Source organism: Drosophila melanogaster, chromosome 3R (assembly GCF_000001215.4).
Source record: "Drosophila melanogaster chromosome 3R".
Taxonomy (NCBI): Eukaryota; Metazoa; Arthropoda; class Insecta; order Diptera; family Drosophilidae; genus Drosophila; species Drosophila melanogaster.
In genome coordinates this window covers 4,522,288-4,535,766 of record NT_033777.3, presented here as the reverse complement: position 1 = coordinate 4,535,766, position 13,479 = coordinate 4,522,288, and the positions used below count along the sequence as shown (strand labels likewise).

The window sequence follows — 13,479 nt, the reverse complement described above, 5'->3', positions numbered from 1 at the left end:
TAATTCCCTTTACTGTTATAAATACTAAAGAGTTTCGTTTTAGTATACGTCAGTTTTTTGGCAATATATTTAATTTCGATTTTATATAGATCCCACAGGACATTTGCTTTTGATCAAAAAGTCAAATATCATTGAAGCATATGGGAAATTTCATAATGTCTCTGCCGAATATAGTTGTTATAGTACAGTTCGATTTTGGTGAAAGGTGCAAAAGTATAGGCTCTAACGTTACTGAAGGAGATGCTTATGTGCAGATAACACAATGTAAAACGCTACATCATGTTTCACTTGTGGAAACATAATTCGGGAAAAATATATGGAGTATATCCCAAGAAAATATCTCAATTCACAATAGCCATTACTCTCCAAAAAAGTAGCAAGGCTCGGTAAGAAAAACTCTGCTTATGAACAGGAAGCCCCACGCATTTTTAGTTGCTACTCAATGCGTTAGTAAAAACTCCCGAAATGTTGTTCCCAGTGCAGAATCTCAGGTTCAAAGGCATGTAAATCACTGGCGTTCATAACCCTGTCCACTTTCTGAATACTTGGCAAGCGGACCATGAAGAATCCACAGAAGACCACTTGAAGACCTCGGCACACAGCAAAAAAGCGATGTCGACTTAGCTATTTTGTAGACCTTTTTTTTTAACAAGAAAGCAAAACAGCTTCGGCGACTTGAAACTTATATAGCCTCGCATTAATTATATACATATTTAAAAGGAACCGCGGTATACCGATTTATAATACTCATGAAATACAACGATCCGATTTCGATCAAATTAAAACCAACATTTTATTGCCGAACTAGAACACTTGATGAGCAAAAACAGCAATTGTACTTTCTCTTTTCAACATTTTTCATGGAATCTGCATGTCTGTCTCACCACAAAGCCAATAACATGTCGGTATGGATACTTTAAGGCTTAAATAAAATTATTTGTTTAAAATACTCCAGTTCTTATTTATTTATTCACTCGTTTTATTTTAAAAGGCTCTGATACTGGCATCACTGGCTAGCTGCAAGAAGTTATAACTGCTGCCGTTGCAAACAGATTTTGCTTGGATGCCAGCATCAGCAGTGACAGTAACTACACTGCTTAAGCACATACTCATATACACTGGCAGAAAAGCGTACTGCAAGAAGCTTAATAATGCACAACCTTTTTATACGCCACATAAAATGTTTCTCTTTCTTTTTCCTGTCCGATGATGAAAACAACGATGTCGACGTCTGCGCCCAGACTTAAGCGGCTTCATTAAATTACTCGAGCTGCCCAAGTACACGAGCGTTATAAAGACTTTAAATGCGGGCATTATGGTAGCCAGCCACGTGGACGTGGACCAAAATTCCACTATCTACATTGGCACGCCCAGCCAGCCACGTCAGCAACATCGGCTGCATTCAAAGCAGGAGCAGGAGCCCCATCGTCATCATCATGAGGACTCCAAAGCAAAACAGTTTCCAGCGGGCGAGGAGGAATCCCATTCATCGGGCGAGACCGAGGAAAATCATTGGAACGACGCCCGCATCTTCTCGGGTCACTGTCATCAGCTGGCGGAGCAACTGGCCCTCGATTTCAATAAGACCGTCGTCCTGTGGCCCTGTCCGCGAATGAAAGTGAGTACGTCCTTAGTTTAAGATTGCTGACTCACAAAGGAATATCTTTGATGGGATCATGAAACGGGAGCTATGTACGGCGAAAGCTGCAATTGACGCACTTTAAGTGGGAGAAATAATCGAACATGGATAACTTAGGCTCAATCTTTGGCTTTGCTTTAAAGGGTCACTAGGGTATGGGTATGCGTTCTTACTACAACGGAATTTTAATTTTTAATAAGCTTTCTTATTTTGAAAAATAAATACTAAAGTACATTATTACAGAACCTAAGAATTAAAATCTAAAAGGTTAATCGTTTATTGTGCGGCTCGTTATTTAATTCAGCACATACCCACTGCGCCTTTCGTCGTGAATGGAGAGCTGCCAGCCAAATTTGGAGTGTTAATTAAGGAGAAGTTTAGGCAAAATAACTACGATCGTGGCCCGAAAGAGCCACAGGCATTTTGCATTAGCAATTTGCAATTTGCAAAACAATTTCCAAACAGAAAAAGGAGACAGCTCCTCCTCGCACCACAAACGTGCACCGTACTGTGTGCACGGGGATGCAGCAAACAGGAAATGGAATACCGTGCCAAAGGCTAAGGGAAGATGCATTTCGGAGGTGGTTAGGTGAGGCGGTGTGGCGGGAACTATCCAAAATATGCTGCGAAATTGCCTGATGAAAGTCGACGCTGGCATGAAATTACTTTTAGTGGCAAGTGTTGCCCTTGGCTTACCCTGCCGGCTTAGATGCACAACAAGTGCCCTGAAGAATATCTGGCCTAATTGGCTAGGAACGCCTCATTCTTCTACTTGGCCAACTGTCACACAAATCGTGTAACGTAAAGTTCTGTTCGTTACTTTTGCATATTTTTATAAGCCCGCCAGCGTGCCGGACGATTTTTTGTTGACAATTGATTGACAAGTTTCGAGCGAAGTGCTTCCGAAAGTGTTATAACTTGTTGAGATTGTCAGCAAACTTTTTAATGAAAATCTGTGTGCCCCAAATGCGCTGATGAACTGAGGCAAAATGATTGGCAAGACGAAGAGCGTGGTTCCTCTCTGTCACAGGGCAATGACCGAATAGCAGTCTACTGGACCAGGGTCCCTGTGAAATAGCATCTGCGAGGTGGTATGCAAATAATTGGTGTTAATGACGTGCCTCAGTATTCGACATCCTTAGTCATAATTCCATACTCTTGGTGACCAACATTTCATACATTTCGTAACAGGTACATACCGTATATACCCACATTCATTATCACTATCAGCAGCCATGCCCGCTTGTAAAATGTATTTCCATATTTTGAACCATAGTATTTTACTTAATGTACACCAGTCTTTTGGCAAATAATAATTTTGTTTTCATTTGGGTCAAAATACAACTACATAATTAAGCAAAGAACCCTTAAGTTTTAGCTTTTAAGTCACAGTGTGTAATCAGTTTCTTGACAAACTGTACATGTATTCTTAATCAGGATAACTAGCCCAGGAGATCTGTCTATGTCATTCTGTCCATTCATCTGCGAATGTTAAGATTTTGCATTTGGCATTAACGTCTAAAAACGCTCATTTTTCAGTAATTAAATTGGTCAGTCCAAATCCCATTGGTCACCACTCCAACGCCCATTTAAGGGAATTCAACAAACCCCATTTCGAAACATTTTAAAAGTCTCCATATACATTCTCTAAATTCTCCTTTTCCTTTTCTTTTATCAATCAAAGATTGGTCTATGGTAATTACATGTGAAAATATCCTTGCGTAGCATTTTTACCCAAAAACATTTCCCGATCTCATCCTTGATGGTTGAAGGAGATTCAATTCGACAATTCCAATAGTTTCTTTTTGTGTGCAATAAGGGATAGCGCTAAAGCGATAGGGGACCAGCCCCATGCTCAGCATCCAACAGGGACAAGAAAATAGCGACAAAGTTTCAAAACGTGCAATTAAGTGTGCAATATTAATGCGCAGAAACTGCAACAAAATAATGCCACCCACGTTGCCGCCGGTGGAGTAGCCCTTAAATATGCGATACAATTGTCGCACAATGAGTTGCCATTGATGCGCTTTGGGTGCCCATTAAAGTTAAGGCAGGTCAACTGGCGATTAAAAATTCAAGAAGGTTTGTCTTATTATATTCGATTTGGTTTTTTTCTGGAGAAACGGTTTGGAATGGAAATAGCTTATAAAAATGTATAATCTCCATATTGTTCATTCTTTAGGATTTCTGTATCACTGTGGAGAAGCATCAAAACGTTAATTTAAAGTATAAAATACACTTTTCTCTGTTAAACATCGCGCCATGGGAAACATTAGTTCTAACACTTTTGAAAAAACTCGCTAGTTTAGCGGAAAAGTGTTATAAGGTTATTCCTGCGAATGGAGACTTGTGGTCGAAATCCGTAAAAGTGGTTTCCATTTTCTATCAGGATCGTTAAATACAAGGTAGTTGATATTAAGCACACAATTTCCAGAGTTATAGACAAGGCAAGTTTGTTTGCAAATGTTTGAAAAAGGTTTTGATATTTGATCACTTTATTATTTTTCTTGTCCATTTCTATCGGTATTCCAAGAACACTTTGGCAATGCCCTCTCTAAAGCTTACATAAGTCACTCAAAACTAATACGCCCAGACTTTTGAAAATAGTTTGAAATTTCTCGATCGTCTTTGCACTCTGTTAGAATCTCTACTTTGACACTGCGTATCATTTTTATAGCTTACAAATTCTCTAAACCCCCATACATAGCTTGAAAACAAGTTAATGAAGATTAATGCTGCATTTCAATTGAATGCGGTTGTTGGCGGGTGATGGGATACATCTGAAATCCCAGAGAGACAACTCTAATCGATAAAAGAAGCCCTTCTCAGCATCGATGCATTGCCAATCTGGGACGACTTTACCATTTATCTCAGTCAGTCGACTCAGTCCGTCAGTCAGTCACTCATTCATGCAGTGAGTCACTCCACTCATTCAGACCGTCAGCTGTTTATCAAGGCCGAGTTCCACACTCTGAATTCCATTCACCCAAACCCTATACTTCTGCTATCCCACAAAGCATTTGCCTTTCACTCAATCAGCTTGACAATTGACAACAATAGCAAAGCAAGCTGAAAGCTGCATCACTGATAACGATGACATCCGTTCTGACTACCACTGGGATTGAGAACGTTGAGTGGGTGTCTATGATTGTGAAAAAGAAATAAATATGAGAATATCCAATTGTGGACAGATTGCTCAATAAAAATAAAGTAATCCGTAAAAGACATTTCAAAAAATATTAAAAAGCGGTTTTATTTGTATGTTACTATTATATATATATATATATATATTTACATATACTTCACAAGACACATTTACACATTTAAAAAAAAAAAATAACCTAATATATGTCACTTTAAAGTATAGGGAATATATCAATTATCCCCATATTTCCGTTTTTGTTGTTACATTTTTCTTATCCTCCACATGTGGAGAATTACAAGGGGACGTGGCACATCAACCGGAGCATTGACCTTATCATGGCAACATCATAATAAAAAGCCAATTCTGCTCGTCCTCCATCTAGCGAGCTTATGAAGCTGCTGTTGATGATGATGCAGGCAAACAGAGCTCAATTTTCGTTATAATTTGCAGCGAAATATTACGTATACTTTTAGAAAACTGCAATGAATTGGCAAGTTGCAGGAGGGAGAATTTCTCGGGACATGCTGACAGATGTTCTGCAAGCTTTGCTGAACATAAAAACATCAAACAAAGAAAAAGGATACAGGACGGAGCAAATTATTGTGCCTGTAACTGTTGACTCACGACGGAGTTTCCGTTCGCAGGACTATGAAATGGAAAGCGCCACAGTGGAAAGCAGCTTAACATTTTATTGCCTGACTGTATAATTTTTATTGTAACTTTGTATATGTACATATATATACATATACTTTATTTTTTTCAAATATAGATTTAATTTATGCTGTACTTTTTGAATACATTTGGTAAAGAGTGGTTTTTTAGTATCTTGCTCGTAATTACATTCTGTAATATATTAATACTACAAATTATAAAAATGTTAATTTCTGCTGCAGGACCTTACAAACCTAACCTATTCTTTAGCACCATTTCCCATGTCCCACTTTTAATACCCGTTACTCATAGACTGAAAGGGTGTACAGGACTCCTTGGACTGTACGTAACTTTTAGAAGGTAGCTTTTCCGATCATATAATCCGATACTTGCGATATATTTTCTTGATCAGAATAGCTAGAGGAGTACTTTTAAATAATACTTTTAAATTGATTAGTTATTAGTTATAGGTATTTACGTCCATTTTGTTTGCTTTAGTCATCCCCTGAAATCGCATTTTTTTAAAGAATTTAATTGTCATCTTTGTCAAAGACCTGCCCGAGCATGGTATGGATTATTTAATAAATAAATATTTTGGCCTCTGCGTTATTCGCTATTCATTATTTAATGCCTATTCAATAAATAATAGTTTCGTGCATCTCATTTTTTTTCCCCTTATTTAAATCGCTGCTCCTTTCTTTAAGCCACAGCTTTTAGCAGCTGACTAAATTATATTCGTAGACTATCTTTCCGAAGGGAGGTCGCAGTTGTGGGTCAGTAGTGGGTCAGAATTATATAGAGGGAGATCGGGGAGCCCTGAAGGTGACCTTTCAGACAATCTGGTAACAGCCCTTCGTTAGGCTAAGTGGCAAGGACATAAAACGTTTTTGCGCCGCTTTCCACATTAATTGCTTTTACCGTCCGTCCTTAGGGGATGCAGCAATTTGCATAAAAATCATAATAAATTCAATGATGCTTATTTTGCAAGAAACCCTCTCGTTTTCTTCACACGAAAGAGGCGCCCATAAAAAGGCTGGCGGCCCAAAGAGGTTGCCACTTACGCACTGCTCAATTATTCATAAAGTTGGCCCAACTAAGCACTGCACACACGTGGCCCAAAAGCGAGGGCTTAATGGTCAGGAAGAGAGCTTCAGGGGGGCAGAGGACCATCATAAATTAAATCGTTTTACAAGCCGTCAAATCACTTTATATGACTCCATCAGGTAGAGCAATACCCTCCAGAATCTGCCATCTGTCTTTGCTGTCATCATGGTCGTAAAATATTATGAACTGTCTTTTGAAAGCCAAAGTTCCACTTAATAAGTACATACACCAAAAAATCAAGTATATGATGTCGATTTTCTCGACTTTCAAATACCCGTTAGTCAGGTAGTGACAGCGAATTAAATTTTAAAATTCTTTTGAAATATCTATAGAAGTAAGAATATAGAATATCTGTAGAAGTATAGAAGTATAGAATTAAGCAAGAACACAATTAATCAAAACATTTTAAGCGTGGCCCATACGTTTTTGTTTTAGCCTAAAAAATATTTTCCAAAAGTGTGTGCTCGGCAATTCTCAAACAACCGTGCACACCGTGTTAAATCTCAACTTTTTGGCCTTATTAAGGACAAACAGGCGGGCAGACGGACACACAAAGCCTCCTCCTTGACAACAATAATATAAATAAATAATATACATATGTAGGTGCCGTGCCCCGGAATGGACAACAATTCGTTGTTAAACTATTTGTCCATACTACACAACAAAGCCTGAGCACTGAAACTATTAATTGACCTTTACAACGCATTTCCAGCTATTTTTGTGAGCAAGGCTGTAGAATGTGGAATGTGAATGTGGAGAATATAGTTGCCGGCATTAAATGGCAGCGAGGGAAATGAAAAAAACGAAAATATCACGAGGCAAAAAATTCATCAAGCATCCGCAATTCAAATCGCATTCAATTTGTCCCAAGACAGCTGAAGGGATCAAAACTGGCAAGCTGCAGAAATTTGGCGTGTGCTTAGGCGAGGCTGAAAACAATTTGGCAATGGCATCACGTTCGCGTGTGATTTGCATTTATGTGCGTGCCAGTGCAAGTGTGTGTGTCTGCCAAGATGGCAGCCACTTTGAACAGTCTGTCGGGGTTACCGGCGCTACTTTGGTTGTGTAACTCTATAGCACCTTCATGATTGTTGCCCCTTCGCCACCTGATGTGGCAACCACTCTGGCCTGAAAAAAGAGCTCTCCCATGTAGGCCAAAACTCCATCGTTGGTCTTCTCCTTCTGCGTCTTAATGGGTTTGGTGCAGCCGCATGTCCTGGCCATTTATCCTCGGTTAAATGACAGCAAATTAAATGCCCGTCTCCAAAGTTTTGCCTTTCTTTTATTGTATGTATATTGATAATAATGACGGCTCCAAAAAGATGTAATTTCCCCAATTAATTTTTATCTCGCAAGGCCAGCTGTCGGATATTTATTATTGGAAATGAATAAACATCTGGAGCTTGCCAGCTGTCGCTGAAAAACAGCCAAAAACCTTTTCTCCTTTTCTTATGTCCTCTTATCGTTTCTATCACATTATCAACCCTTAACCAGGGTCACTTTAAATAAGCCGACATAAATAATCTCAGGCGCGCGACGCACAACTAGAGGTCACCACATAAGTCCAATTGATATGCACACGGCCCTAACTAAATTATTAACATGTGAATACGTTTCAACGTAGTGTTAGGTAGCGAATTTTAAAGCAGCAAGAGCAACATTGGAAAATATAAAATACGACAACAAAAGACGGCGCTTGAGTTGAATGGGGATAACCCAAGCATCGGCGAGGTGGAGGTGCCACCCCTTCTTCTTGCTCCAAAAGCTGCAAAAGAGGCTGGCAAATGTCAAATATTTGCTGAGCTGTGATTAATGTTGATTCTTTTTTTGGCTCTTGCCTCCTTTGCATAACATTTCGACTGAGGGCTAACAGCAATTCACCTGTGAATAAATTCCATGGAAAAAATAAATCAAAGAAAGGGAAAGGGAAAATCTCAACAACAAAAAACCAATTTTCCGCCTCCTTGACAAAAGTAATATTCCCTCTGCTTGGAAAATGAATTTAATTGATTGGACAACAATTTGTTGTTTAACAATTTGGCCATAAAAGCCATAAAACAAAGCCTGAGCATTGAAACTATAATGAAGTCCCACATCTCGCCAGTTCCCTTTAATTTCTCAACTACATTGAGCAGCCAGGGGCTTCGGGTGGAAAATTGCGAGGGAGTAGCTCCAGGGTCATACCAAAGCGGGCCATGCAAAAGGGTGTACTACCGCACTACCAGACAATGCTCCGTGTGCGATGGCTGGTCACGTTGTGTCAATAGAAGTCCGAAATGCACTTCGAAGCCAAATTGTTGCAATTGTTTAAGCACTTCGGTGCATTTACCCATCCCCCAAGAGCCCCTTAGACCGACAACGACCCATTGACCCGAATGAGAAACTTTTTGAACTTTGGCACTGCTTATTGTTGGCCAAGAGAGCAGATTGGGCAAAACCAACATTTGTAAACAATTCCATTTAAAGGCAAGCACTTTTCTGCTCATTTAAGCACTATTCAATTGTCCCACAGGGAATAATTCCGTTTAAAATAAATAATATCAATATTAGTACATTTACAAAGTACTCAACTAAAGTTGATTTTCCCTGGCGGACTATGAATAAGTAAGACTTTCAAATCGTTTTTAGCAAAAGCTTTAGTTTACTCACAACTATGAGGACGGCAGTCCAAGTAGTGATTATGATACCGATGATAAGCAATTTAAAAATGTAATGCGGTTGGCCACCTAGAATACGCGACTAACACCTTATCACATTATCAACACTATCCTATTCTCATAGTCCCTTTGATGATCATTTAAGGGGTAAGCTTTTTATTTCTGTTAGAAGAGAACGCATTCCAATTGTTTGGATGCCGGTCTGTTCTTCTATATGAAATCTTCGTTTTAGATTCCTGAAATCACATAGTTTTCTAAACAGCTTAAGCTACGCCGTTTTTGTTTTTTAACTTTTAAAGGGAAAAAGACTGAAAAATCATGATCTATACGACTTAGATCACAAAAACGTGCTGTGTATAGGAAGTAAAACTGTTTATCAAATGCGAATCAATTTTTCCTTGATATAATTTGAATTAAATTAGAAACTAACAAGAGTAAGAGAGAAAAGTTCCCCAACTATCAGATACCCGTTACTTAGCTAGTGGAAGTGAGAACCCGAAATTTCATAATTTTTCTGGTATATCGATACATATTAAAAATATTCAATTCAATATTCAAATTATGTTTTATTTGGTGATTATTCAAACACCTTGGCCACCTCGAAATTATTATTATGTCCAAAGTCCTTATGTAACCAAAGTCCTTTTCGATCTATGTATATCTCGTTGAAAGAGAAAAAAAAGAGAAATAAGAAGTTTTGGGCGCATAAGAGCGTTAGAAAGATAAGAATTAAACAGTTCCTACACACGTCTGTTATAAGAAAGAGAGGATCTAGTTTACATATATTTGCAAATTAGAACTTAAGCTAACTGTTCACAGCTAAGTAAAAACGTAAGTTAACGAATTTAATTGGTGAAATGACAAAAGAGACGAGAGTTAAGCATAGAGCCGAGATTGTAACCAAATTAGCTGACTTATACAAAACATCGCGCAAAACTGAGTAAAGGTTAGTTAAAAAGTACACCTTGGACATTTTGAATATTAAAACAAGAGACAATGATAAGGTCGTTTGCCTCGACTATAAGATACCCATTACCAAAAAAAAAATATTTTTAAAATTTTCAAAACTTTGGGCACGTCAGCTTGTTGGCGTTAAATTTGGCGTGAAAAAATATTTGGGATACCGATAGAAATTGGCAACACATTTTTTAAAGAATCAATCTAATTTCAATTCTCTAGCTTTAATACATAGTTCATAAGATCAAGAAGTTCATACGGACAGGCGCACACGACCAGATCTACTTGGATCTGGTAGGTATCAGATCTACTAAAAATCCTGCATGTAAAAAAAAAAAGCATGTATACTTTACATGGTCAGAAACGCCTTCTTCTACCTCTTAAATGCTTTTCAACGAATCTAGTGTACCATTTAACATAAATAGAACTGGTCGAAAACATGGTCCCAATGCAGCGTACTCTACATGAAACGTGACACCTCCACTTCTTAAATGATCATGTTGCCTCAGCAAATAAACTTTTCAACGTAGTTGTTGGCTTAAATATTTATAAGATTTTAAAACAATGTGGTCTAAATACCTTAAAAATCGTAAAAAAAAATCGATAAAATATCCCCTTGTAAATTCTTACGACCGTAAATAATTTAAAGTACTGAAAGACATAAGACATAAGACATAAAGATGTTTACAGCGCAAACTTTCAATTTAGGATCATTCCCAATATTCATAATGATTTTTCTCTTTTGTTGTTTTAAATTGTATTTTGTAAAAATGTGCTCAAGCTGCCTACACGTATATTCTGAAATAATTTTTTTTTTTAATTTATTAATGAAGTAGTCAAACGACCATCGAAAAGGCAGCTGTCCTGCAAAAAAAAAGTAGCTAGCTTTGGCGAATATAGTATACCCTTGAATTACTAATATATTAAACAAAAAAAAGCGTTGTACCTTATACAAAAATATGTATGATATAATGCTGCGAAACTATTATTTTATTGCTATATACTTAATAAGAAGGTATAATGATCGACACAAAGAAGAAGCTTGTATTTCCTTTCTATATATGATCGAGACATTTGCAAACTCCACCGTCAAACAAAATTCACATTGAAACGATATATCCTCTGTTAGGGTATAACAAGCTTACAAACTGTCGGCCAAGAAAAAGGTGCAACACAAGGCAGCCCCTGCCGCAATCTTCAACCCCCAAACCAGCAGAAGTGCCTCTTATCAATGCCAATGGAAAATCGAATTTTTTGTTCAACCCCCAACGAGTAAGGACCTATTATGCTCGACGATTACGATGACGGAGGGAGGGGTCACAAAGGAGACGAGGGCAATATGGGATTCGGCCACGAGTATTGATTAAAGTCTGTTGTTTGTGAATGCTTCACTGAAATGCCGTGATTAGACGTGATTGAATTGTCTGACCCTTAGAATTCATGTTTCCAATTTTTTAAAATTCACAAGCATATTCAGCCACAGAATTAGCAGTGACCTTGGAGACTCCTCTAATTGCTTACGGTTATAAAGATGCGGGTCTAGCGCAGAAACGGGAAAATCAGGTCGACGAAAACTATTAATTAGCTAGATCAGTCTTCGTAAGTCACCTTTAGTTTGGCGCAAGACCGATTTCATCTCGTTCGTGAACCTTAGGCAACATCACTTGTTCTGCCACTGAAATCAGCTCAACTTGTACTTGTACTTGTACGTACACCATTTTGTCCCACAGCCAACAAGTCATTTTTGACTACTTTTTGTTTTTTAGACGCAGACAACATAGAGCGCAGTCTGCACGCTTAAAACTTTTCATTTTGTGTGGGAGAGCGAGAGAGCGTGTGCGTGCACAGTGCAGTTTGTGTGCACAGAAACACCACACCAATCAACGCAACAAAGACAAAGAAAAAAACCAAGAAACCTGAAAGATTACATAAATTTGTTTAACTCGCAAAGCGAACGACGTTTTAATAAATATGTCTACCAATATAATTATTAAAGAACTTATTATAAACCACCGTTTGTTTTGACAAAAGCAAATATAATTAGGAACGTGTAAAAAACAAGACTGTTCACTTTGAAGTCAGCAGACAAATTGAAAATAAAAACAAAAATGCAAAATGATATAAGTGCATTCAAATATTATGAGCCAGAATCAATGCTATTAATTCCAATTCTACAATTTTACCTATCTTCAATTACACAAGTATGCCTAACTTTGACATAGCAACTAAGTCTCAGAGTCCACTCAATCCACAGGATGCAGCCCACACGCAATTCAACAACGCTCTCCTAGCATTTCTTTAATTGCTTGAGCTTTCAATTTGCTTCACTTTAACAAACAAGGCAGCTGAGCGCGAGCACTAGAGAGGCAAAGGAGCCGAAAAAAGAATAAAATCTACGGAAATCTGGTTTGCGGGCGCTGAAGAGTTATGTTAATAGGGCCAGGGCTTGGGCCCTAGTTTATAGCACCACATTTTCGACTGGGCAGAAAGTCTTTAGTCTAACTTTACACCATTTCGTTTTCACAGATCTCCAGCAATTTTCTTCCGTCATTCGAAGCAATTTCCCTAGCGGTACAAAGCATTTCCACCAAGTTGAACTGGTCGCAAGTTGATATCTATATTGGCGGTAAGTACTATTCGTTTTTGCACCCTTGCGGGGTTGAAATGATTTCAGTCAAAAGTAAGCGAATCACTAATGGAGATATTTGCTTACGTATAAAGACAATATACTCTTTATCAGTATCAACAGCTGAATCCGTCTGTATGCCCGTCCGTTTCTACGCAACTAGTCTCTCAGCCTAAAGCTACCACCTCCTTCTATTCCAGGTAGTATAGAGGTCAAAACGTCCTGAATCGGACCACTGTGGCCTACAGCTGCCGTAGGAATAATCAAAAATAACTGGAAAATATATAATACCCCGATAAGCATCCACTGCTATAAATAATGTCTCAGGTCCACTTTGAACAGAGGACCTGTCTGCCCTACCTATTTATATCCCATTTCATCATATGTGGTACTAGACTAAGGTTGATTAATCCTCATTTTATGGCTGGAGCGAATGCTGGTTGCCTAAATGTTAAATAAACACATTTGTCGAGAGCTCAAAGAGCGATGGTTGTGGGCAGTAGGTTCCGTGGCTGTGGCAGGAGGCGCACCCACGTAATGCCAAATTATGGAGTTAGAAGGGGATGGAGGTAGTGGCAGCTTGTAGCAAACTCTTAGTACACGTGGGCGTATACGCAATGGAATTAGTGGCGACATTATTATGATTAACGCTGCTCGCTGAGTGTTTGCGCAAGCACTGACAGGCGCAGAAAGATAGCGA

General features: G+C 38.4%; 1 protein-coding gene and 1 long non-coding RNA gene across 5 annotated transcripts in view, besides 6 other annotated features; one reads left to right on the top strand and one right to left on the bottom strand.

The window, feature by feature from the left end:
* Positions 1–13,479, top strand: part of CG34357 (uncharacterized protein) — a 66,125-nt gene that overhangs the window by 22,301 nt on the left and 30,345 nt on the right. For all 4 annotated transcript variants that reach the window (NM_001104211.2, NM_001370010.1, NM_001202237.2 and 1 more), the window contains exons 4-5: positions 1,242–1,618; positions 12,680–12,779. In NM_001104211.2, coding sequence (NP_001097681.2) covers positions 1,242–1,618; positions 12,680–12,779 — 477 coding nt within the window. The remainder of the gene's footprint in view (positions 1–1,241; positions 1,619–12,679; positions 12,780–13,479) is intronic.
* lncRNA:CR31526 (long non-coding RNA:CR31526) lies at positions 1,827–2,519 on the bottom strand. Its single transcript, NR_144648.1, has 2 exons — positions 2,336–2,519; positions 1,827–2,274 (listed from the first exon to the last, which is right to left on the bottom strand). It is a non-coding gene; the product is annotated as a long non-coding RNA:CR31526 (long non-coding RNA).
* Positions 2,989–3,057: a mobile genetic element.
* Positions 6,789–6,872: a mobile genetic element.
* Positions 9,633–9,737: a mobile genetic element.
* Positions 9,988–10,676: a mobile genetic element.
* Positions 10,371–10,558: a mobile genetic element.
* Positions 11,649–12,230: a mobile genetic element.